Source organism: Balaenoptera ricei, chromosome 1, assembly GCF_028023285.1.
Source record: "Balaenoptera ricei isolate mBalRic1 chromosome 1, mBalRic1.hap2, whole genome shotgun sequence".
Taxonomy (NCBI): Eukaryota; Metazoa; Chordata; class Mammalia; order Artiodactyla; family Balaenopteridae; genus Balaenoptera; species Balaenoptera ricei.
In genome coordinates, this window is record NC_082639.1 from 142,689,720 (window position 1) to 142,714,814 (window position 25,095).

Below are 25,095 nucleotides of genomic sequence, written 5' to 3' on the forward strand. Positions count from 1 at the left end.
AAAAAAAAAAGAACAGTAACAAAGTAAAAAATAAAGTTAGACTAGGAAACTAACAGATATGTTAGGAAGAATATAAAAATAAAAATATAGATGAATCAACACCTGGAAAGTATATCAGTACCACAATAGTAAAAAAGAGGAGGGAAAAGAAAAAAGGGCGGGAGTGGGGGAAGGCCTTGGCTGTGGAGGGCGGGGCCTAAGCAAAGGCGAGGTTTGGGTGGTGGGCGGGGCCAATGCTCAGGACCCACAGGGCTGGAAAAGGCCCTGGGGGCTGTGGCGGTTGGGGCTTAGGCTCAAGGAACAGAAGGGACCCAGGCGTGCCCCCCACCCCTGGTCTCAGAGGGCAGGGGACCTCACTGGGAGCCCAGCAGGCTTCCGGGGCTCACGTGCGTGGGGCACATGCTGTCTGTCCTCTCCTGCTCCTCCAGTCTGGGAGGGCCCCTCCCCGCTGACTTTCCTGATCTCCCTGCCTTCCCTCCTTTGCCCCCAAGGACCTACGTGGCCTGGAGGGGGACTTTGGAGGACAGGGGACCGGCCTGGGAGCCCAACAGGCTCCCTGTGCCCAAGTGGGCAGGGCAATTGCCCTCCAAAAATATATCTTTTTAAATTTTTAACTGAAATGCTTTTAGGTGTTAGATCCTCCTTGTTTATTAAAGTAAAACATTCTTTGGGATATAGGTATTTCTTTTGCTAAATAAACTTATTTTATGGATTTCAGGCCCAAAGTCTTCAGTGATATTTTTGGAATTGAGTATATCAAATGTTACCAGTATTGACCCAAAGTGTGATATAACCTAATCTTTGTGGGACATTATATCCATAGTGATAAAGAAGGAAAGCAGTGTACATTCTTAAGGTTAGACAAGTATAATGTCAAGAATTTTAAGTGTCAAAAGTATTTGTTTTCTTAGAGGAGAGGCCACAATGGACAGGAAATTCCAGAGGCAAGGCAGTGCTACAAATTCTGAAAGTGCTGAGTAAAATTCATAATATATCTCCATCAGTGCATGGAGTTCATTCATTTTTATTGCTGTGTAGCATTTCAGTTTATAAATATACCACAATTTACTTATTTTACTTAGTTTTTGACTATTATAACAATACTACTAGTAACCATGTACATGTTTCCTGCTGCATGTATACAAGATCTATCTAGGACTTATACTTAGAAGTGGAACCACTAGATCATAGAGTGTTTTCATCTTTGCCAAATACTCCCAAATTTCTTTCCAAAGTGGTTGGACTGATTCCATTTCTAAATGAATATATGAGTTGTAATTGCTGTGCATCTTTACATTCAGGTTGTCAGTCATTATCATTGCTGATTATATGTTACAGATATCTTCTGTCAGTTTGCATCAGCCAAAATTCTTAGACTAATGGATATTATAGTAAACGTGATTCACTAAGTGGTGGGATTAAAAATTATATCTAAATGCAACTAGTGAAATTATGCTAAAAACAAATGTGAAGTTTAACAGATGAACATGTCCCTTGACCAAGATTGTGTACTTTTTCTTGTTTTCACCCTCTCTTCTAGAAATAGTGAGTGAAACAGAATCTCCAGTACCTTCCTATTCTCATCTACACAGTGAAAGCTCTATTCCAGAAGAATTGGGCAGCCCTGCTGTTGAATATATACCATCTGAATCTATAGTTCAGGAGCAGCCTGGGAGTCCAGATCACAGTATACTTACTGAAGAAATGGTTTTTTCACAAGAACTGGAATCTTCTACCTCGCCTAGTAAACATGTAAGTTAATATATATTTATATCTTAAAGCTTCTTTAGAAAAAAACCTGTCTGAAAGGTATATTATTAACAGTTATATTCTTGCTATTAAGGACAGCATTGACTATCACCCATATCTGTAACATACGGTATATGACATTTGAGTAGAAATAAAGCTTTTCCTTGACTCCTAAAGATTTATAAATATATGAATTTTAGCTTTAGGGGCAGTTATAAAATTATATGCTGAGAAGTTTTTAATATTTAGGGGATAGGAACTTCTAAAGTTTTTAATAAAGATAATATGTGAGACAATACAAGTTCTTATTAAAGTCTGTTTTGTCATTTAATAGAAACAATAAGACCTTAAACCACACTAGTGTGCCTTTTCTATAATTTAATTAATGACTGCTCTATAACTCTTAATCAGAATAAAAGTAGTGGTTTCATCTCTTTAAGGCAGATCTGGAATGGATATATATTCTAAATTAGAATAATGTTCACTTTAGAATAAAAAGGTTTTCCACATTGTCCTTAATTCTGTACTTCAATAAAAAAAACTATCTGGTAAGAACTTAAGAAAGAAACTTAACTGCTTGTCTTTTAAAACTTGATTTTATAAAGTGTACGAGGGGATTAGCATAACAGTATTTTTTTTTGATGGGAATTTGTGTTTATTTTTTATTTTTCACTTTTCTCTTTTATTTTTATTTATTTTTTTATGCCTTTTTTAAAACATCTTTATTGGAGTATAATTGCTTTACAGTGTTGTGTTAGTTTCTGCTGTATAACAAAGTGAATCAGCTATATGTATGCATATATCCCCATATCCCCTTCTGCTTGCATCTCCCTCCCACCCTCCCTATCCCACCCCTCTAGGCAGTCGCAAAGCACTAAGCTGATCTCCCTGTGCTATGCAGCTGCTTCCTACTAGCTATCTCTTTTACATGTGGTAGTGTACATATGTCAGTGCTACTGTCTCACTTCGACCCAGCTTATCCTTCCCCCTCCCAGTGTCCTCAAGTCCATTCTCTACGTCTGCGTCTTTATTCCTGTCCTGCCCCTGGGTTCATCAGAACCATTTCTTTTTTTTTAGATTCCATATATATGTGTTAGCATATGGTATTTGTTTTTCTCTTTCTGACTTACTTCACTCTGTATGAGAGACTCTAGGTCCATCCACCTCAATACAAATAGTTCAATTTCGTTTCTTTTTATAGCATAACAATATTAAATATTATAAGTGAACACAAACATTGTTAAAGCCTCTTTGTGTTTAAAAAAAAGAATCCACCTAAATTCAGTGTGTCTTAAAGTCACTTCTATAATAAAAAGTAATATTTACTGAGTGTTTACTTACCAAGTGCCAGGTAGTATGCTGAATGCCTTATGTAGATTATCCTCACAACAGTTCTTTAGATTTTAAGCCCCACTCTGAAGCTTAGCAGGCTAGGAAGCTTGCCCATAGTCACAGGGGTAGGAAGTGGTGATAGCTAGGAATCAAATCAGACATTCTCACTTCCACTTGATATCAAGGTAGAAATTACACCCTTTGTAATAATCTCATTTGGGCAGTCTTCTTATGCTCTTTTTCTTCCCTCCCCGCTTCCATTTCTTCTTCTTTCCTTCCATAAAAGTAGTACATTAGTATATTTAAATTTTTTTTTCAGTTTTATTGACATATAATTGGCACACAGCACTGTGTGAGTTAAAGGTGTACAGCATAATAACTTGTCATACATATATTGTGAAATGATTACCACAATAAGTTTAGTTAATATCCATCACCTCATATAGTTACAAAAAAATTTTTTTCCTTGTGATGAGAACTTTTAGGATCTACTCTTTTAGCACCTTTCAAATATACCATATAGCAGTGTTAACTATAGTCATCATGTTGTATATTACATCCCCAGTATCTATATGTCTTATAACTGGAAGCTTATACTTTTCGACCAGCTTCACCCAGTTCCCCCACCTCTCCACCCCCACCTCTGGTGACCACAGGTCTGATCTCTTTTTCTATGAGTTTGGGTTTTTTTAGATTCCACATATAAGTGAGATCATATAATATTTGTCTTTCTCTCTCTGACTTATTTCACTTAGTACAATGCCCTCAAAATCCGTCCATGTTGTCTCAAATGACAGGATTTCTGGTTTGTTTGGTTTTTTTAATGGCTGAATAGTATTTGTGTGTGTGCATGTGTGTGTGTTTGTGTGTGTGTTTATGTCATATTTTCTTTATCCATTCATCTGTTGATGAAGACCTACCGTATGATTCAGCAAATTCAGTTCTGGATATATATCCGAAGGAAGTGAAATTACTATGTCGAAGAGATATCTGCACCCCCATATTTAGTATTTTTGAAGTTAAAACGAATAAGGGGGTAAATATCACTGATTCAGTAGCCACTCATAGTTTATTATAAACATTTTTTTAAAGCATTCTCTTTTTTTTTTTTAATTAATTTATTTATTTTTGGCTGTGTTGGGTCTTCATTTCTGCACGAGGGCTTTCTCTAGTTGCGGCAAGCAGGGGCCACTCTTCATCGCGGTGCGCGGGCCTCTCACTGTCGCGGCCTCTCTTGTTGCGGAGCACAGGCTCCAGACGCGCAGGCTCAGTAGTTGTGGCTCACGGGCCCAGCTGCTCCGCGGCATGTGGGATCTTCCCAGACCAGGGCTCGAACCCGTGTTCCCTGCATTGGCAGGCGGATTCTCAACCCCTGCACCACCAGGGAAGCCCAAAAGCATGCTTTTTTAATAACTTTTTTCTGTACCTTTAAAAAAAGTCAAGATCTTATCCTTTGTATATTTTGCAAACTTTTTTCACTTTTTATTTCATAAAGTTATTTAAAACTCTTTGTAAATATTATCTTCAACTGGTTCGTATCTTGAATTTTAAATAGAATTTTACAGCTGTATCACAAAACAGTTCCCATTTGATTTTCTATTTGAACAGTCACCTCCTAAAAGCTGCACATCTGTGTCAAAGCAGGAGTCTAGCAAAGGAAGTCATAGATCTGGAGGACAATGTCGTCTACCCGTCAAGTCCCATCAACACTGTTATAGTTGGTCAGATGAGTCATTATCTATGACACAGTCAGGTAAGACTAACAAGGAGGAATTAGTTTTCTTTGCACTATATTTGAATTCCTCTTTAATAAGCTTTGTCTAACTATATGGCTGGTAAAATGTTATTCTTTGTTTCATTTGTAAAGACTTTTTTCTTGCCAAGACTAAATCGCATAATTCTTTGCTTTTCATTGATAATTATATCCCTAATTATACCAACTATGATAAATTGTTATATTCTTGGATGTTAATAGTCATTTATTCATCACACATTCTTTGAATTTTTGGTGTGTGTCAGGCACTGCTTATGTGTTCCCATAGTGCTCTGCTCTTCAACTTGTTATACTAGGCAGCACATAAATTGTAATCAAACTTTACCCAGCAGGTTTCCCCTACTAGAATATAGACTTCTGCAAAGGAGAGTCCTATGTTTTAACAGTTGTAGCACCAGGCCCTAACAGGTACTTTGCATTGCACATAGTAGGTATTTATTAAACGTTTCTTGAATGATTTAATGCTGACAGTGAGGAGAAATAGGAGGTGGTAGAGCAGGATAGCATAAGACTCAAGGGAGGAAAAGTAGAGAAGAGACTGCACATGGCAGTGGGGAGCATTATCTATTTTCCCATAACTTCTATCATACTGTAAATCTCTGTGGCATATAATTTACGAAAGAATAAACAGCCTTTACTCTAGAAGACTTGATTCAAGGCGTTGATTGTGGGAGGCATATCTAGACAGACAATACTTGGTTTATGTAGGATTCTGAGGAAGATTAATACCATATTGAGTGTATGTCTTTTGAGTTCATTTTCAGTTTTCTTTTGAGAATAGACATTTAGTAAAGGAAAAGTGAAAAATACTATTCATTTTTTGATCTTTGATTCTATTCTGTACCCCCTTTGTTTTCAATGTTTTAAACAGTAATAAATCATGGGTTTTTTTCCCCATGCCCATTATTTATAGATCTCCTTTATTCTTTGAATAACTGCATAATATTTCAAAGGGTAGGTATACCGTAATTTATTTAACCATTTCCCTAGTGATAGTCCTGTAGGTTTTCTCAAAATTTTCATTATTTCAAATAATGCTGTAATGAACATCTTCATTTATATAGATCCCTGTTGAATATTTCAGTAGGAATAAATTCTTAGAAATGGAATTACTGGATCAAGCCAGTAATTAAAGTTGAAGAATGTTGTCTGTCGTATTTAAATTGTTTTTTTAAAAAGATTTATTTATTGTTTATTGTATTTATTTTTGGCTGTGTCAGGTCTTAGTTGCAGCACGCGGGATCTTTGTTGAGGCATGTGGGATCTTCATTGTGGTGCATGGGCTTCTCTCTAGTTGTGGCGTGCAGGTTTCTCTCTAGTTGTGGCGTGTAGGTTTTCTCTTCTCTAGTTGTGGCACACGGGTTCCAGAGTGTGTAGGCTCTGTAGTTGGCGGCATGCGGGCTCTAGTTGAGGCGCGTGAGCTCGTAGTTGTGGCACGCAAGCTTAGTTGCCCCGCGTCATGTGGGATCTTAGTTCCCTGACCAGAGATCGAACCCACATCCGCTGCGTTGCAAGGCAGATTCTTTACCACTGGACCACCAGGGAAGTCCCTGTCTGTCATATTTATCTGTTGCAAGTGATCAGCATTTTTATACATTTGCTTTCATGTACTCTGGTGAAAAGTTACTGCCAGTAGAATAATATGTCAGTGGACATAAACTTGATACTTGGAAATATGGATTCTCTTCATGGCTCTATTACATACTGGTGACTCTCTTTAAGTTTCCTTCCCATATTAGATAATCTTTTCTATCTGTAGCAATGGAATAATATCTTAACCATCCTTGCATGAGTTATGCAACAAGGATTAATGATAATATTTATAAGATACTGTTTTATTGGTAAAACATATTTAAGCAAGAACAGCTTTAGAAAAACAGCTCTGAAATTTTTAAACTATAATGCCATCTACCTATTCATGATGACATCATTTATATGCAGTATTTATGGAAGTGGTAAATTTTAATGTAGTGGAGTTATATAATACCTTTCTCACTTAAGTGATGGAGAGTTTGTTATCAACCAAATTAATACAGTCAGCATGTGTCAGATAATCAAACTTAATTTTTGATTGAGTTATTCTGTCCATCTGCTTATTCTGTCTTGATGTGTTTCAACAAACTGAAGTATCATTTACCTGCCACTTGCCCTGTCCCCTCACCTTCCAAAAAACCCTGTAGGAGAGAATTTCATAAAGACAATACATTCATCTAGAAAGTTGCTTGGATAAAAAAAAAAATTATAGAGATTCTCTTAGATGTTACTGATGATAAACACCATGTTGTAATACTAGATTTGGGCACATATAACATGTATTCCCATTCACTCTCATAGACTTTTACTTAATCTCTACCCTTCATTTGTAGGATTTTGGTTTCTTTAGTACTTAAAAATAAAAACATTTCCCAAGGTCTTTCATCTAAAACTTGAAGTTTCTCATCATCTGCTATTAAATCTTCACAATCATAGATGATAAAGATATTTTTATTTTAAAAAATCACTGTTGACATATCCAATTTTTAAAATATATTCATTTAAAATAAACATTTTGGGGGCAGAGTTGAAACTAAGTCTGTGGGAGTGTAGTAGTCTCCTATAAAATTTTATCAAAGTAACATCTCAAGTTTTGGAAGCACATAAAGAATACACAGTTAAAAGAATACACAGCTTTAGAAGATGCAAAGATATGGGTTTATACCTCATTGTAGAAAGATTATAATTTTTTGCTCAGCCTACAGTCCTACCCCCAATTATTGTACTAGAATCATCAGTTAAATCACTGTAAAGCTTTCCACTAAGGTTCAGAGTCTTTTAACCTTGAAACCAATTGATTATTTTCTTCAGAAATTAAAAGAAAGCCTGAGCAGGATATTCAGTTGCTATCTCATCTCTACCACCTTTTTTAGTTTTAAACCAAAAAATATGTTACATAAAATATGGCTACATAAAAATGTTTGTTTTATGTGTGCTAATACTACCACCATTTACTGAGCTGTAATAGTAGTCCAGGTACTGTGCTACATGCTTTGTATACCTTATTTAATTTTCACATCAATTCTAGAAATCGTTAAGTGTCAAACACCTTACCGATTACTAGTAATAGATCCTGAGTTGAAAATGGCCTTTATTGTTACTTCATTTTATGAGTGTTGATCACTAAGTAGTAAACTTCGCCCATGCTAAGGGCACAGTCTGATGCCACTACTGGTATAAGATGGATATAACTTCCTAGTATACCTTAATTCAGGACATAAAAGTGGCAGGAACTTAGATGTCATTATTTGTAAACCAGATATTTAGATCACATTGCAAAAAAAGACTATCACCTTTTTAAAATAAATTCTGTGACTAGTTCTATGCAATTTAATCTGAAGTGCTTGAAAAAACCTGATTGTTTATGATGTAATGTTGTAATGTACATCTGAGTCTTCAGATTTGTATACAATAGTATTTCTCTTATAAGACTATTAAATGTCTCACTCATTAAATGACACCATTGTGTGATTCAGGGAGGAGGTGTGAGGAACAGTCATTTTTTTATTTTTCTATGTAATTTCCATGTTTAGTGACATAAAGTGTTTTTAAATGATACTTATTTTTATAAGATATGCATGACACTTACAATGAAATGTCTTTTTCATGATTTTGCTATGACTGGACATCTACTTTGTATGTGTGTATATATGTGTCTGAATTGTTGGGAAGAAAATAAGATTTAACTAGTTTCATTTCAGTTATTTTAAATATTTTAAGAACTTCCAAAGAAAGGTTACTGCAGAGTATGTTTCTTTATAATTTTTCTCTCTCCTTTTATGTGATGTTAAGACATCAGCTGATGACTCACAATCAATTTAAAATGGTAAAATTCCACTTTGATTTTAATATGACTTAAAAACTATGAAACTACTATTAATAACCAAGAGGAAGTACAGTTAAATATGGCTGTCTTGTCACCAGGAACTAAATCCTTGCAGAATGTCCAAAGTTCACTAACCAAAAGTTTTTCAACTTCCAGCTGCTTATCTTATCAAGAACAGGGTACCTTGAAATTTATTTGCAGTTTCAAATAGTGCAATTAGAAAGTGAAAACAAATAGGAAGACACCCCCCCCTCCCCATAGAGATTTAGGGGAAAAGAAAGGATGCAAATCACTAATACTTTTTTTCTGAAGCTCAAATTTTAAATGTTAGATTGACTTTACATTGGTGCTTTTTATTAATAGTTACTGAGTTAACTTTATTTTTAAGTTAAATAAAAAGATTCTGTATCTCTTTTAGAAACTACATCTGACCAGAGTGACATTGAAGGTAGGATCAGAGCCCTGAAGGATGAGCTGCGGAAAAGAAAATCAGTTGTGGACCAACTGAAGAAGGAACAGAAAAAAAGGCAAAAGGAAAGACTGAAAGCCCAAGAAGCCAGTCTAATCAAACAATTGGAGGTTAGACATAAGAAGAAAGGGGTTTAATTTCAAGGCTAATGTAAATGTGAACCTTGAAATGTTTTTAGTGTTGTTAATAAAGTAATGGATTAGAATTTTTCAATATTAATTTTGTACCACATTTTAACCTAACTTTAAAAAAAAATCTGAACAAACTCTTGCTTGAAAGATTAAATTAAATATTAAATTAAAATGTTAAATATTATAATATCAGGTATTAAAGTAAATAGTAAAAGTATTAAAATAAGTTTTTTTCTAAAGAAGAAAGATTAGGCCTATGAAAGAAAAATTGATATCCGCGTCCTCTAAAGCAAAGAACCATTAGATAAATAATCCTAGCTATTGGAACTGTTAATGCCTTTTTTTTTTTTTAAAGCAGAGTGGTGTTTCATGCCACACGACTTATTAGTATGACTCTTCGTACTGTTTGAATGGCTCCTAAATAATAACTCTAAACTTGACTTTCCTTAACTCCAGCAACCTTCCCTGATGCTACTCCAGTCTGGAAACCCAGTTTTTATGTCTTCCTCATTCTGTTTTCTCCCATCCATTCAGTCACCAGATCCCACTGATACTTTTTTCATAAATCTTCTTGCTTGTCCCTTTCCATTCCTACTGCCATCAAGCTATTTGGGGCCCTTATGTCCTCTTGCCTCTGTTGTCTACATAGCCTCTTAAATGTCCCTGCCTCTGGTCGCTTCCCTGTAGCTTACATGCATTCTGCCAGCCTAGTGTTCCTAAACACCACATTCGTTATAGAACCGGTCTGAACTTCCCGCTCATCATAAGAATCCCTTCTCATGGCCTGACCTGAGAAGATCTTTCAGCTTCTATCCAAACACTTCCAGTAATAGCAAATTTCAGATTTTCAAGGCAGTTGGTTTCATCGGTTGGACTCTAGGTGCTCTAAGTGTTAGAAAGCTCTTTGTTATGTTTAGCCAGAATTTCTGTTCTTTTAATCATCCTTGTGTGGTAACACCAAACATGTGTCCTCCTACATTAATTAACTTAATCAGGTGCCTATTTATGTGCTGGAAACTCAGCTAATTACTTTACACATATTTTTCATTTTATCCTCAAAGTAACAAGATGTGGATATCAACTATCCCTCTGTTACAGATGAGGAAACTAAGTTTTAGTGAGATTAATGATATCCAGAGACACACAGCTCACATGTGTTAAAACTAGGATTTTAATCTAGCTCGAATTCCAAATTCTGTGCCCCTCCTGTTACACTACATTATCTTCCACATAGAAAATAGACCTGCTAATAGATCTGGAGAAGATAGACGTTTACACAGGCACACAACACAGAGATGGGAACGGGAATTGTAACTTGCACATATGCTTAGAAGTAAGAAAAAGTGGTTAAGATTCAGTGGCCATGCTGAGAAGTTCATGTTGGAAAGTAGTGAGGAATAAAATTTAAAAACAAAGATCATGTTCAGGGCCTTAGAAACCAGACTGATAAGTTTGGACTTCATCCTATATAGGTCTGTAGTGTTCAACCTGACTATACATTAGAATTAACTGAGGAGATTTTTTGGAAAATACAAATATCCAGGCTCACTCCCAGAGATTTTGATTTAATTGGTCTAGGGTGGGGCCCAGGATTTAAAAGTACTGCTCGCTATAGGTCACGCGGAGCCATTGAAAGCTAAACGAAATACTGTTAGATTGAATGGCATTGCCCAAAAAGTTCATTAATAGGTATGTCACCCGGAAAGTTATCTAGAGAAGGATACAAAAGATCCATCTCATTCAACATTCTATTAAACAGTTTAAATAAAGGCAAAAGAAAGTTCTGTATTTAGATTTTACAATTATAGTATATGATAGAGAAATATATAATACATAGCAGTTCGTATGAAAAAAAATCTTTTGGATTTTATTTGATCACATATTTAATAAATGAACTACACTCATATAAGTATAGCTTTCAGATCTGAGAAATCATTGTCCTTATGTATACCTAGCTAGCCAAATCATCTAGCTGTAGTATATGTTTAATACCAATGTTTATCAAAACATTGACAGTTCAGAGGAAGGTAACATAGACGGTGATAGTTATAAAAATAGTGATTTTAGCTTAAGTTTTAGGGAACTGTAGCAGTTGACAAACATCCATCTGCTCATTCACTCAGCCTCCTTTGAGCCAGACACTGTGAGTAGGTACTGGACATATCGTGTTGAGCAAAACAGCTGTAGTCTTAAACGTGAGAGATGTAAAAGTAGGGATTAATTTTAGCCTAGAAAACTGAGGAGCTTTTTCTAATAGAAGGAGGGCTTCCCTTAGATTTCATTCAAGTTAGAATTATAAATTAGTGAAGTTTTGTTTACAGAATGGCTAATGACTAAGAAATATTTTTGCAATTCTATACTCTCATACTCCCAACCACTCTCTTCTCTCTCCTTGAGATTTGTATTCCTGAAGTGCTCACCCCTTAAGAAGCTTACTGCCATTGAAACTTAGTGTAATGGCTAAACTTCTTAAAAATACCAGGAAAGTATTAAGACATCCTTTAAAGAATAATTATATAATTAGCTAAAGAAGTTTTTTAATGTGGCAGGGCCTGAACTATTGCTTCAAAAGTATTAAACTTCTGTAGACTGAGACTGTCATTTCCTAATTGATATTAGTATTACAATTATACAGCTTGCTTATACATAGACTATTTCGAGAAGGCTATACAAGTAACTGATTTTAGAACTCTGGGAAATAATACTGATGCAGGGAGAAAGAATTTTATATCTTTTTTACGGTTTGAATATTTTACCATAAAATATACTATTTTATAATTTAAGATAGTTTAAAAAATTCTGTGTAGTGACTCCTTTGATTTTTCTAAACTTAGTCATATGATGAATTCATTAAGAAAACTGAAGCCGAGCTTAGCCGAGATTTGGAAACATCACCAACAGCCAAGCCTCAGATTAAAACGCTCTCCTCAGCTTCTGAAAAACCCAAGATCAAGCCCCTTCCACTACACAGGTAGAAATTTTTGGTAACTAACCTATATTCTGCCTTGTTTGAGAAAGGAATAAGGAAAGGTTTTGAGTAGAAGCTATCTTTTAAGTAACTGTGAAATTGTAGAAGTGAAAATACTAGTTTATATTTTCAGTTTCACTAAAGTAAATTTGTTATTTATGATATAATCACAAATAAAATTTATAATAAGATACAGATTTTAAAATATATTTTGAATCCTGAAATCAGATGGGAGCAGTAAAAATAGTACTCTCCAGCATTGCTATTATAGCATCGTAAGTTGGTATAGTTGTTTTGGAAAACAGTTTGGCAATGTTTCAAAAGTCAAAAACAATCTGTAACTTTTGACTCAATAATTCCACTTCTGAAAATCTAGCTTGAGAAAATATGGGCTATCAAAAATATCTATTTGCATGAATATGTTTATCATAACGTCTTTTATATTATGTTTATAACATAAACACTGGAAGCAACCTTTATGTCCAGAACTGGTGAATAGCCCAGTAAATAAATGATGGTTCTTTCCAGGGATAGAATATTATGCCATCAGTGAATACAAATACAGAAGATACAAAGTAGCACTATTAGAATATATAATATGGTATATAAGAAAGTCAGGTAGTAATATTTAAACTAAATTTTGAGTGAGTAGAGGTTATATAGGTAAGTGGGACTGAGAAATAGGGGATATTTCAAAGAGAAGGGCACTCATGAGTGACCAGAAGCAACAGAGAGCTTGGCATATCATGGAAGCTGAATGTCATAGGATGTAGCTGGAGTTAGGAGAAGAGACTGGAAAAATAAAAAACAAGTTGTGATAACCTTGTACTCACGCATTCTTAGTAGTTTCTAATTTACATTTTTAGAAGATGTGACGCTGTTAAAATTTTTTAAAAAGCATATTTTAGGATATTTTTTGTTTTTTAGAAATGTTACAGAGGCTCATTATAATTAATTTAGCATTACCTGGGTTTGAATCCTGACTCCAGTACCAGCTAGCTTTTTAATTTGGGGCAAGTTATTTAACTTCTCTGTGCTTCTATTTTGTAATAGGGATTTATATCCCTATACCAACACCTGAGTAATAAACTTGTTATGAGAGTTAAAAGACTTAACTTAGAACAGGGCCTAGCACACAATTAGCACTATGTATTAGTTGTTATTATTATTGCTACTAGAATATTGAGGGAAGTGGTAAAAAGAAAAAAGTTTAAATCGTATCATACCTAACTATCCCAAAACAACAGATGTCAACAATTAGATATATTTCCATCTAGGATTTTTTATGCTTAGATTTTGTGTGTAATTTTGTTACTTTAACATTTTTCCTTTATATTACATTATACATAAGTTTTATTTTAATTTCTACAATCCATTGAATGGTTTTATAGTTTTATTAACCAGAGAATGGTAGAATCAGATTTCTGTTTAGAGAAATCTTTCTGACTACAATATGAAGGAAAGATAGAAAGGGGTAAGTTTAGAAGCAGGGATAACAGTAGTCTAAGCCAGCCCTCAGATAATCCACTGTAATAAGAATAGAGAATAGGAGATAGATTTTAGGAATTTTTAAGAAGTATACTTAACAAATTAAAGTGCTAGATAGGGAAGCAGGGAAAAGCTGGATGACTCCCGTGTTTCTCTTAAATAGTAGTTTGTTGGGTCAAAGTTCCAAAGGAAAATCAGGTGTTCTTCGGTGGGAGTCTTATGATTTTGGATTTAAAGTGTTAATTTTGAGGTACCTGTAGTTCATCTAAGTGGAATTATCCAGGAAAGGTGTTAGCTTTTTAATTTGGGGTGATCAGCATATAGATGGTGGTTGAAGCTATAAATATAACAACATTTGGGTGAACATTTGGGTGAAAAAGGTATGCATTCAGAGAGAATAAAAGGGAGCCAAGTACTAAATATGATAAAATAGCAACATTTAAGGGGGTTATAAAGAAGTAGGAGTAGAAGCCAAATATTATGACTTAGCAAATAAAAAGAAAGCAAGAAAATGAAGATGGTGAATGTCAACTTAAAGCATGAAAGAGGACAGTAGCACCAGGTGGAGGAATAAAGAATTGAGGGGGGAAAGTCTGCTCAGTATTCTGTAACAACCTAAATGGGAAAAGAATTTTTAAAAGAATAGATATATGTATAACTGAATCACTTCGCTGTATACCTGAAACTAACACAACATTTTAAGTCAACTACAGTCCAATATAAAATAAAAATGTTAAAAAAGAAGGAAAAAAAAAGACTGGGGGGGTGGGATTTTTTTGAGGCTTGAGGCATACATGTAAGCTGAGGGGAAAAAAATCACCAGATTGAAGGACTAAAGATTGTAGGAAAAAGAATGGACAATTGAGGAATACCATCAATGAGGCTGTGGAAATGTATGGGATTTGGGGCAGAAAGAAGTTTGAACAAGTGTGAGAGATACACCTTTTTCTTCCTTGCAGACAGGAGGAAAGGCAGTTGGGATGGCTGTGAATATAGATAAATTTGTAGGTAAAAAGGTTGAAGATAAGAAGGGTCATGCTGATGGCCTCTGTTTCTCTCATTAAAAGAGGCAAGATCATCTACTGAGTGTGATGAAGGCCACAAATAGACTTGGTGGAAGTGGCAAAGGTTGGAATACTTCCTGCGAAGAAGAAAGAAGAAGCAGTTGTCTAAGAATTGACTGCTTTTTGTTACCAGTTACTACAGTATCAGCAATACATTTATTTCTGTTTATTAATTTTTCTGCTTCAGATCTGAAACAGCAAAGAATTGGAAATCACTGACAGAGTCAGAACGTTCCAGAGGATCCCTGGAGTCTATTGCTGAACATGTTGGTATGTAACTAGAAAAAATAATCACATAGTATCTACATAGACTAAAGATTATACAAATGCCTACAAAATTCCACCTCTACAGCTTTTTGGTTAAAAAGTGAACTTCTTAAAGATAATAGATTATTTAATATTTTAAGTTACTTTTATATTTTAAGTGATTTGTTGGTTATGCCTAAGTTATGTGAATCAGTCTTTATTGTCCCAATAACTGATGAAAACTGAGGCATAAAGACATTAATCTAAAATGGCTGTGAGTGTATCATCAGTATCTAAATTCTCCCTTTATCAGATTTTGTATCTGATTATATATATTTTCAGCCTATGCTGTTTCTCAGTATAAGTAGTTACATACATTTTTTTTTCAATTTAATCCAAAGAAAGATAAGAACTATTGAAAATAAAGTATAATTCAATGAGGAAATAAAACTGAGACATGAAAAAGCCTACCTAGTAACAGGGACAAAACAGAGATGTGAATTCAAAACTTTTAATTCTTGGTTTGTTAGTTCATCAAATCTTATTTTCTTCTTATTTTGCAATTTTAGCTCGTAAAGTGCTATATTTGCAGAAATAGTTGATTTTTTTTTTCCCTTTTTTACATTCAAGAGGTTAGTTGAAGTCCCTGCATTTGTCCTTCCTTCATTGCTTTCATTTTCAAAGAATATATGTAATATCCATCATACCATTCTGTTTTTGCATGATTTGAGGATTAACATCTCCATAAACTTTGATCCATTTTTCTTTACTTTGTAAGTTGACAACACTTAAAAAATTATACCAAACTTTAAATTTTCAGTCATTTTTTAAATGTTCTGTTTATTGTTGGTACAGTATATTCTCTTAAAGGAAAAACTCACCTTATACAGTAACCTGTAAAACAGGTCCTATTTATTGACCAGAGCTTTTTCTCACCAATATTTAGCTTTTATTTAAACTTTGGTTCCAGAAATTGAAATTTGTGATTAGATAATTTTGATGTGATCTTTTTTTCCCCTTTAAGATGCTGCATTGGCAGGTTCTGAGAGATCAGTGTCAGAAAGGTCTTTATCTGCATATGCAAAGAGAATGATTGAATTGGACAGTCGAACAGAAGAGCACTTTCAGACTTCTTCTCCAATTCTCAGATCATCAAGGAGAACCAGAGCAGAATCTGGAGATTCTCTAGAAAATGTCCCTTCATTACCTCTTCTCAAAGAATTAACTGCCTCTAATAGAATTCTTGATGTGTCAGATGCCAAGGTTGAAGAAGAATCTAGTCAAAAATCAGAAATACACGAAGTAGAATATGCAAAATTGGAAGAGAGTGCAATTGAAGATGCCTATTCTAAACAATCTAGGAAGCCTGATGTCTTCCTGAAACTAGACCTGGAACAGGGAGATTCATCTGAAATTCTTTCAAGGAAAGATCTTTCTTTAGATTCTATAAATGTTCAGAAAGACTTAGTTAGATTAGCCATTGAAAATCTTCATAAAAAAGAGTCAAAAGAGAGACAGTCAGATCAAGATATGGGTCATAGTGCAAACATCCAATCAGAAAAAGACTCTCATGTACAAAAGAATATAAAGGGCAGAGACTTATCTTGGTCAGAACATCTTTTTGCACCTAAAGAGATATCATACTCTGAAGATTTTGAAGTATCTTCTTTCAAGAAAGACATTTCAGCTGAATTGTACAAAGATGACTTTGAGGTGACATCTTTGTTGTCACTCAGGAAAGACTCTCAGTCTTGCAGAGAGAAGTCACAGGCAACAAGGATCTCTAGAAGTAGAGCCACTAGCTTTGGTAGTGATGATGAAATCAGTGAGTGCCTCAGTGAGAAAAGCCTTTCTATTCATAGCAATGTCCATTCTGAAAGGCTGTTAGAACTCAAGTCCCCCACTGAGCTTATGAAAAGTAAGGAGCGCAGTGATGTAGAGCATGAACAGAGACTTATTGAATCCCCTTCCTTAGCTTCAGCTTCTCTTGCAGATGAGTTACTTGATTTCCACATCGGTGATAGGGTGTTGATTGGCAATGTTCAGCCAGGAACTCTTCGATTCAAAGGTGTGACTAGTTTTGCTAAAGGATTTTGGGCTGGAGTGGAGTTGGATAAACCTGAAGGAAATAACAATGGAACATATGATGGCATTGTATACTTTGTGTGCAAAGAGAAGCATGGGATTTTTGCTCCTCCTCAAAAAATATCTCACATTTCAGAAAACTTTGATGACTATGTAGACATAAATGAAGATGAAGACTCTTATTCAGATGAACAATATCAATACTATAATCAAGAACAAAAAGATACAGAGGGTCCCAAGTTTGACAGAGAAAAGGATGCAATTGAGTGTTTTTATAAGGAATCTCAACCTAGTATGCATGACACAGAAGCCTCAGTTGATAGAAGCCTTAAAATAGAAACAGACAATATACAGGACATTTCTGGAGTACTTGAAGCCCATATTCACCAGCAGAATTCAGTGGATTCACTGATTTCTTCAAAGGAAAACAAAGACCTTGTTTCTGGTGCCACGGAAAAGGTTTCCACTGCTGAAGAAGACGATACTTTAGATAATACCTTTTCTGAAGAATTAAGGAAGCAACAGCAGTTTACCGAAAAGGAAGAGAACCTATATCCCGAAGTTTCAGAAAAGCTTTCTACCCCACTTCTGGACCTTTTAGCAAGAGAAAAGAACCAATTGGAAGCCCAGCTGAGGTCATCACCAAGTGAGGAAAAAAAGTCAAAGGAACAACTAGAAACAGTCAGCTTACTGACAGACAGTTTACTAAAAGTCTTTGTGAAGGACACAGTCAATCAACTACAACAAATCAAAAAAGCTAGGAATGAGAAAATCCAGCTTAGCAACCAAGAGCTTCTTGTTGATGATCAAAAGAAAGTACCACCCCAAGGCCTATCCCAGAATCTTGAGGAACAGTCACCAAGTGTTCCAGGTTGCTTCTTAAGGTCTGAATTGGAAGATGAGAAAGAAGAGATTTCCTCACCAGATATGTGTCCTAGACCTGTAAGTATTTTGTCTAGAAAAATTGTCAATTAACCTTGCCTTTATAGTACATTTTAATTCTGTAGCTCCTGATAGGTTTTTTGGTGATGTGTTGTTTGTTAAATAAAAATCACTTCACTAGTTTGTAAAGGCCATGTAGCTGTTTTTTCTGTTTGAAGTATAATTGTCCTCTATTATGTCATGAGTGGTCACTATAGAGTTGTCACAAACACTGGCAGGTTTATGCTGGGTTGAAAACCCCTGTATACTGTCCACAGATTAGATTCCCTTCCGGATTCACTGAATAAATTTATTCCATGGAGATTTCCATTGGTTCTCAACCCAGTTCTTTTTTGCCTATGAAATTATTTGTTCACATATCTACTTAGTCATAGTTGCCTTGCAGAAATTACCAGTTGTGATGTTGATTCTGGTAAAACTGAAATATATCCACTATGACATATACTCAGACCATCAACTTATTTAGGTTGCCCATGGACAATTGAACAGCGGTAATGATTTTGAGTAACTTGAGCCAGATAATCATCAAAGGTGAGAATTTTATATCTCATTTCCATATCTCAGAAGCAAAACAGTTCTTCAGAAACAGAATAATGATGATGCAAAAAGGAAAAACTGATCAATAAACATTTTATTAAAATCAATTGTAAGGCTTATGTGAGCAGAATTACAGGAAACAGGATAGTTTTTTCTTAAATTGTTCATTAGTAGCCACCATATTGTTTTTGTTTTGCTTATTTATAGAGAAATAGTAAATAGACAAATAATATATTTGCTTTGTCTTTAAAAAAAAAAAAGCCCAAACTTGTTAAGTGATCTGAGGTTACTAAATGGTGCTCTGTTTGAATGGTTCCATTTCTGTAGGAGAGTCCAGTATTTGGTGCCAGTGGGCAGGAAGAGCTTGCTAAGAGACTTGCTGAACTTGAGATTAGCCGGGAGTTCCTGAGCGTGTTAGGAGATGATCAAGACTGGTTTGATGAAGACTTTGGTTTGAGCTCTTCTCACAAGATACAAAAGAATAAGGCAGAAGAAACAATTGTACCTCTAATGGCAGAACCTAAGGGAGCTCCACAAAAGCCATGTGAAACATTATTGGCAGTCCCACATACTGCGGAGGAAGTAGAAATTCTTGTACATGATGTGGCAGAAGAACTTTGGAATTGGAAAGAATTAGGTCATGATCTTCACAGCATCAGTATTCCTACAAAACTGCTTGGCTGTGCCAGTAAGGGTCTAGATATAGAAAGCACTAGTAAAAGGGTGTACAAACAGGTATGTAATATGGAAGGATAATTCTAATTTTTAAACTTCTCTCTGTTGTCTGAAATTTGGATTCTTAGCCATTTTAATTTGTTTATTTTTCTCTGTCAAGGCGGTTTTTGATTTAACAAAAGAGATTTTTGAGGAAATATTTGCCGAGGATCCCAACTTGAATCAACCTGTCTGGATGAAGCCATGTAGAATCAACTCTAGTTATTTCCGACGAGTGAAAAATCCAAATAACCTTGATGAAATCAAGGTAAACTGCAAGCTGTAGAGTATCTCCTTTTTTGATTTGCTGTTCATTTGTACAGATCTGTAAATGTCATAAAAGCAAGTATTATTATTATTATCTTCTGTATTATTCACCATTCTGTCCTCAAGGCCTGTCCCATAGTAAGTATTCAGTAAATATTTGTTGATTCGTTCAATCCATGAGCAGTAGAGGGATGAGGGTGGGAGGGAATCCCAAATCCTCAATTTTTTGCAGAACAAATATATATATATATATTATAATATTTAAGAAAAAAATCAGCAAATATTCAGGGAGATAAATTATTGCAATTCATATGAGTTTTAGGTGAGTTTTTAATGACTTAGAGGTAGATACAATATTCTAAAAGTACATGAAAACATGTCATATATCAAACATGCCAACCCTAGACACGTAGATGTTAACTTTCCATCTTTGATCTCGGAGGTTTCAAATTGGTTATGTAGTTTTGAAATATGTGGGAGAGTAATGTGATATACAAAAAATATTGCTTGTTGTCTAAGAAGCCCCTGAAAAGATTAAGTGCCCTGAAGCTACAAGGACTCTCAACAAACCAACTTTAAAATCACATTGGTGGAAATCTCTCTGCCTACTCAGCTATTTTTAAAATATAGCAAAGGTTATATTTTCATTGCAGTGCCTCTCAAACTTTAATGTGCATCTGAGTCATCTGGGGATTTTGGTAAAATGCAGATTCCTTACTGAGTAGATCTGGAGTAGGACTGGAAATTCTGCATGTCTAACAGGCTTCCAAGTGATGCTGATGTGGCTGATCCTAGGGTCATTTTGAGTAGCAAGACTCTAGAGTTATGATTCTCAAACTTATTTGATCATAGGAAGCTTTTTTTCCCCCCAGAGAGTATACCTCCAATTACTTATCTTACTTATCTTATTTTCTTACATCATCCAGTAGTATATGTGGACTATCAAAATACATTAAAGGAACATATACATTATTCTGGTATATAACGTGAGGGGAGGCATTGTCTAAACAATTTAGTCTTTTTTTTTTCTTGAGATATAATTGACACGTAACATATTAGTTTCAGGATTCGATCTTTGTACATATTGTGAAAAGAGCACCACAGTAAGTCTGGTTAACATCCATCACCACACATACGATAGTTACAGTTGTTGTTTTTTTTTCTTGTGGTGAGAACTTTTAAGATCTCCTCTGTTAGCAACTTTGAAATATATAATACAGTATTAACTATAGAAAGGTTTTAGAAATATTTTGTACTGACAGAATACCAGCAGACATTTATGAGATGTAATGTATGCTTACATCGAGGGTAGGCAAACTAGAGCCCACAGGCCAAATCCAGCTCACCACATGTTGTTTTTAAAAATAAAGTTGTATTGGACCATAGCCACACCTAGTTACTTACATATTGTCCATGGCTGCTTTCCGCTACACCAACAGAGTTGAGTAGTTGCAGTAGCGACCATATGGCCCACAAAGCCTGAAATATTTACAGTCTGGTCCTTCACAGAAAAAGTTTGCTGACCCTTGCTTAGATTAAAGTAAGTAGAAAAAAAAAAAGTTGTCAAAGATTGACTTGATAGATTTTAAAAAAACAACTTTTAAAATGATTTTCAACTTTGAGGAAGGGAGCATCAGAACCACCTGAGGAGCTTTTTCAAAACACTGGTGCACTTCATTCCTTTCAGCCCTCAGCAGTGGATACATCCTTGAATGCGTGTGTGTGTGTGTGTGTGTGTGTGTGTGTAGGTGGGGAGTGGTGTGGTTTGGAGGACATTGGTAGTTTGAGAATCTTCTCAAATGATTCTAATTCATAAATGTGTTCTTTCCCCTATTAAGACATTTTTTTTTAATAGAAGAACCATAAAAAGTAATAACCCATTATTTTATTAATAACAAAGAACAAATACATTGAAATAAGACAAGGTACATAACATATACCAGCATTCATCAGAATGCATACATCATTATAACACACAATGATGCTGCCTTCCAATTTTAATATTGCTATAGCATTTTGTAAAGTTTTTTTTAAGGGTGATAGTTCAAATATTGTTAGCAGTGAAATTACCATGCTTCTCATACTGAAGTGTTGATTAATAATTTTTTAATACAACATATTCGAATCTTGGTGCTTCAGTATAAGCTATCCCAGCCAAAGCCTTGTACTTTGCTCATGTTTCAGGTTCAGAGTTTTATTTTATACTTTCTTTTGTAGTTTTGCCAGCTTGAAGTTAGCTAATGGTGGTTCTTGGGTAGAGGGGGCTCTAAAGTGATTTTTCTTTGCAGATTCATCAATGGGCTTTACTTTTTTTTTTTTTTTATGTTGTGTAGAAACAAAAATTCTTTAAGTGAATAAAGTCTGAGCATTTGGGAATGCTTTTCTCTTCAAATTGCTAAGTGGAATTGTAGAGAAGTTTGTATGATTTTTTTATAAATATTGTATTCTTAACAAAAATCTGTTTACTGCATTATAAGCACTAAATCTCAACAACTTTGTTGTTTGTGTCTCATTCATTTCACTTATTTTCACAGAACTTCATAGCAACCGAAGTACTCAAGCTGTTCAGTCTTAAAAAGGAGCCAAACCACAAAACAGATTGGCAGAAAATGATGAAATTCGGAAGAAAGAAAAGAGACCGAGTGGATCATATCCTGGTCAGTGTATATAACTAAACTATTTTTATTTTGACCATCTTTTCCAAAATCAGAATGTAGTTAGATTTTAAAAGGAAAAGGAATATAATTGATCTTAAGTCTATGACAGTAAATTCTTAAAGCCCTCGTTTGCTGCATTTCTTTCTGCCCCTCAGTTTTGGAAATTGCTTTCTTTTGAATTCAGTAGATGAATATTTAATTTAACAGTATTTTTGTGGGTGTGGAGAACTTGAGAAATAAAAAGTTGAGTGGAAGCAAACTTAAGGTTCTGAATTGAAGAGACCAGTGTAGACTAGGGCCAGACTACCTGAGTTTAAATCCCTGTTCTGGCACTTTACTTGGTGTGTAATCTTGGACAGATTAACCTCTTTGTGCCGCATTTTCCTATCTGCAAAATGAAGATGATATAATAGTACCTACCTGATAAAATTATTAAGAGAATTAAATGAGTATTTATATATGTGTATAGAACAGTGCCCTGCGCATAACTCAATAAATATTAGCTGTTATTTCATAATCATTATTATTATCCAGAACTTTAGCTGAATAGGATCTATTCCATTTTGCAATATATTTTCTAGCATTAGAAAAATGCCTATCAAACAACACCACCAAAAAAAAGAAAAAAGGAAGGGGGAAAAAAGGTCTTTTATTCTTTCTTCCCTAAAAGAATGTTAACGTGTTAAGTAGTAGCAGACCTTAGGAAACTCAGATGTTAATTGATTCAGGTTTATTCCCAGATATTTTCTCTCTGGACTTTATATCTTGTCTATATTTATATTCATATCATGAAAAAAAATGTAATGCTTAAATTTATCAGTTTCCCCAAGTATGTACCTTTCTAGTGCTTCATTTACTCAGTAATAACTTTACTAGATAAACATTTGTTAAACATTCTTTCTCATGTCTTATTTGATCCTCACAATAGTTGTATGAGGTAGGATGGACTAATGTTACTCTGTTTTACAAATGAGGAAGTTTAGATTCAAAGATATTAAGTGACTTGCCCAGCAAATAAGAGCCAGGACTTTAACCAATTAGTTCTTCATAGATCTTGGCCTCTCAAGGTGAACTTGCTCTCGTATTTCTACAATAGCTTAGAGTTTGAGTTATTATTAATTACCAAGATGTTACTTCTTCCACTTTTTAAGGAATTAAAGAAAAAAGCACATCAAAAGACATTCATTTACCCTACTGTCAGTTGAATTGATCATATTCCCTATAAATCATCTCTGTGCATGCATTTAGTCAAGAATTGTGCTAATTAAGGACTGATGTTACAATAGTAAGCAAAATAGATATAGACCCTGCCTTCATGGATTTACAGTTTGCTGGCAGAAGCTAGCCATTAATATATAATTTATACAAGTGTGTAATTATAAATTAAATGATAAAAATAGAAGAATAGGGAGCTGTTGTAAAAGCATATGGAGGAAACTGATCTGATAAGGATGGTCAGGAAAGGCTTCCCTGAGGAAGTGACAGTTGAGCTGAAATCTTAAAGATGAATAAGCATTAACTGAGTTCCGTGATAGAGAGAAGAGCAATTCAGGGAGAGGAGACTGCACGTGCGAAGACCTGAAATGGGAAGGAGCATGGAACTGAAATGTCAGTGTGGCTGGAGAGTGAGTTGAAATACCTGGGCCTATGTAACTTTTTTCATGAGTTCACTCTTCTTAATGTTTAGTGAAATGATACTGTTAGCAACTTGAGTTAATTATTAACAAGAAATGCTAAATAAACTGGTCACCCTTCCTACTATTAGATTTAGCCACCTCTGGCATTTGGATATTCTAATGCTTGTACATTTTAGAGGGATTGAGATTTAAAACAACAATTTTCATAACACATAAAACAAAAATTTTGCCACTAGTACAAAAGAAAAGGGTCTCAAAAATAGAAATTTCAAATACGTTTTAAAAATCATATTTATTATAAAATAATCATGCTCATTTTAGAAAATTTAAAATACTGATTAGTCAAAAGAAAATAATCATGACAACTGTATCACCTAGATAACTCTTAATTATTTTGATATATAGACTTAGAGTTTCTTTTTATACTGAGAATTTTTTTTTTTAAACATTTGGGATCATAGTCTCTTTTGTATTCTGATTGTTTTTGCTTAATTAAACATGGATGTTTTTCCTTGTTTTTAAATGTTCTTTTATTTTATATCATTTTTTAATAAATTTATTCCATTTTATTTTTTGTGGAAATATAGCAGTCCATTGTAGAATTATGTAACAAAACAGACAAAACTCAAGGAGCTTTTGCTCTAGTTAAGGAGACAGATAAGTAAGAAAAATAAATACAGAGAGAGAGAATAAGGGAATATTGGGGTGATTTGACTTACATTTTAACAGGACCCCTCTGGCTGGTGTGTTGAGGATAGACTGAAGCAGAGGTGGGAGTAAGGAGGCCAGGAGTGTATTGTCATAACCCAGGCAAGTGATAATAGTGGCTAAGACCAATTTGGTGGTATTGGAGATGGTGAGAACAGTTTTCAAAACAGAACAACAGAACTGCTGATAAATCGAATGTGGAATATAAGAGAGAGAGGTATTAAGAATAACTCCATTGGGTTGGTGTGAGTCGCTGAGGAAGGGAATTGCCTTTTGCTGATTTGAGGAAGACTGAGAGAAGCAGGTTTGGAAGGAACATCAGGAGTTCTGTTTTGAATGTATTAAATGTGAAATGTCTAATAAACATCCAAGTGGAGATATTGAGTAGGCTATTAGATATATGAGCCTGGAGCTCAGGCAAGAGAGGTAAGCTGGAGATGTGAATTCGGGAGTGGTGAACATATAGAT

At 34.7% G+C, this 25,095-nt stretch overlaps 1 protein-coding gene across 3 annotated transcripts in view; it reads left to right on the plus strand.

Moving 5' to 3' along the window:
- The window catches only part of CEP350 (centrosomal protein 350), a 136,955-nt gene that overhangs the window by 102,658 nt on the left and 9,202 nt on the right, over positions 1–25,095 (plus strand). For all 3 annotated transcript variants that reach the window (XM_059937418.1, XM_059937427.1, XM_059937422.1), the window contains 9 exons: positions 1,541–1,752; positions 4,690–4,834; positions 9,133–9,293; positions 12,149–12,285; positions 15,022–15,104; positions 16,105–18,107; positions 18,972–19,379; positions 19,480–19,626; positions 22,160–22,282. In XM_059937418.1, the coding sequence (XP_059793401.1) occupies positions 1,541–1,752; positions 4,690–4,834; positions 9,133–9,293; positions 12,149–12,285; positions 15,022–15,104; positions 16,105–18,107; positions 18,972–19,379; positions 19,480–19,626; positions 22,160–22,282 (3,419 nt within the window). The remainder of the gene's footprint in view (positions 1–1,540; positions 1,753–4,689; positions 4,835–9,132; positions 9,294–12,148; positions 12,286–15,021; positions 15,105–16,104; positions 18,108–18,971; positions 19,380–19,479; positions 19,627–22,159; positions 22,283–25,095) is intronic.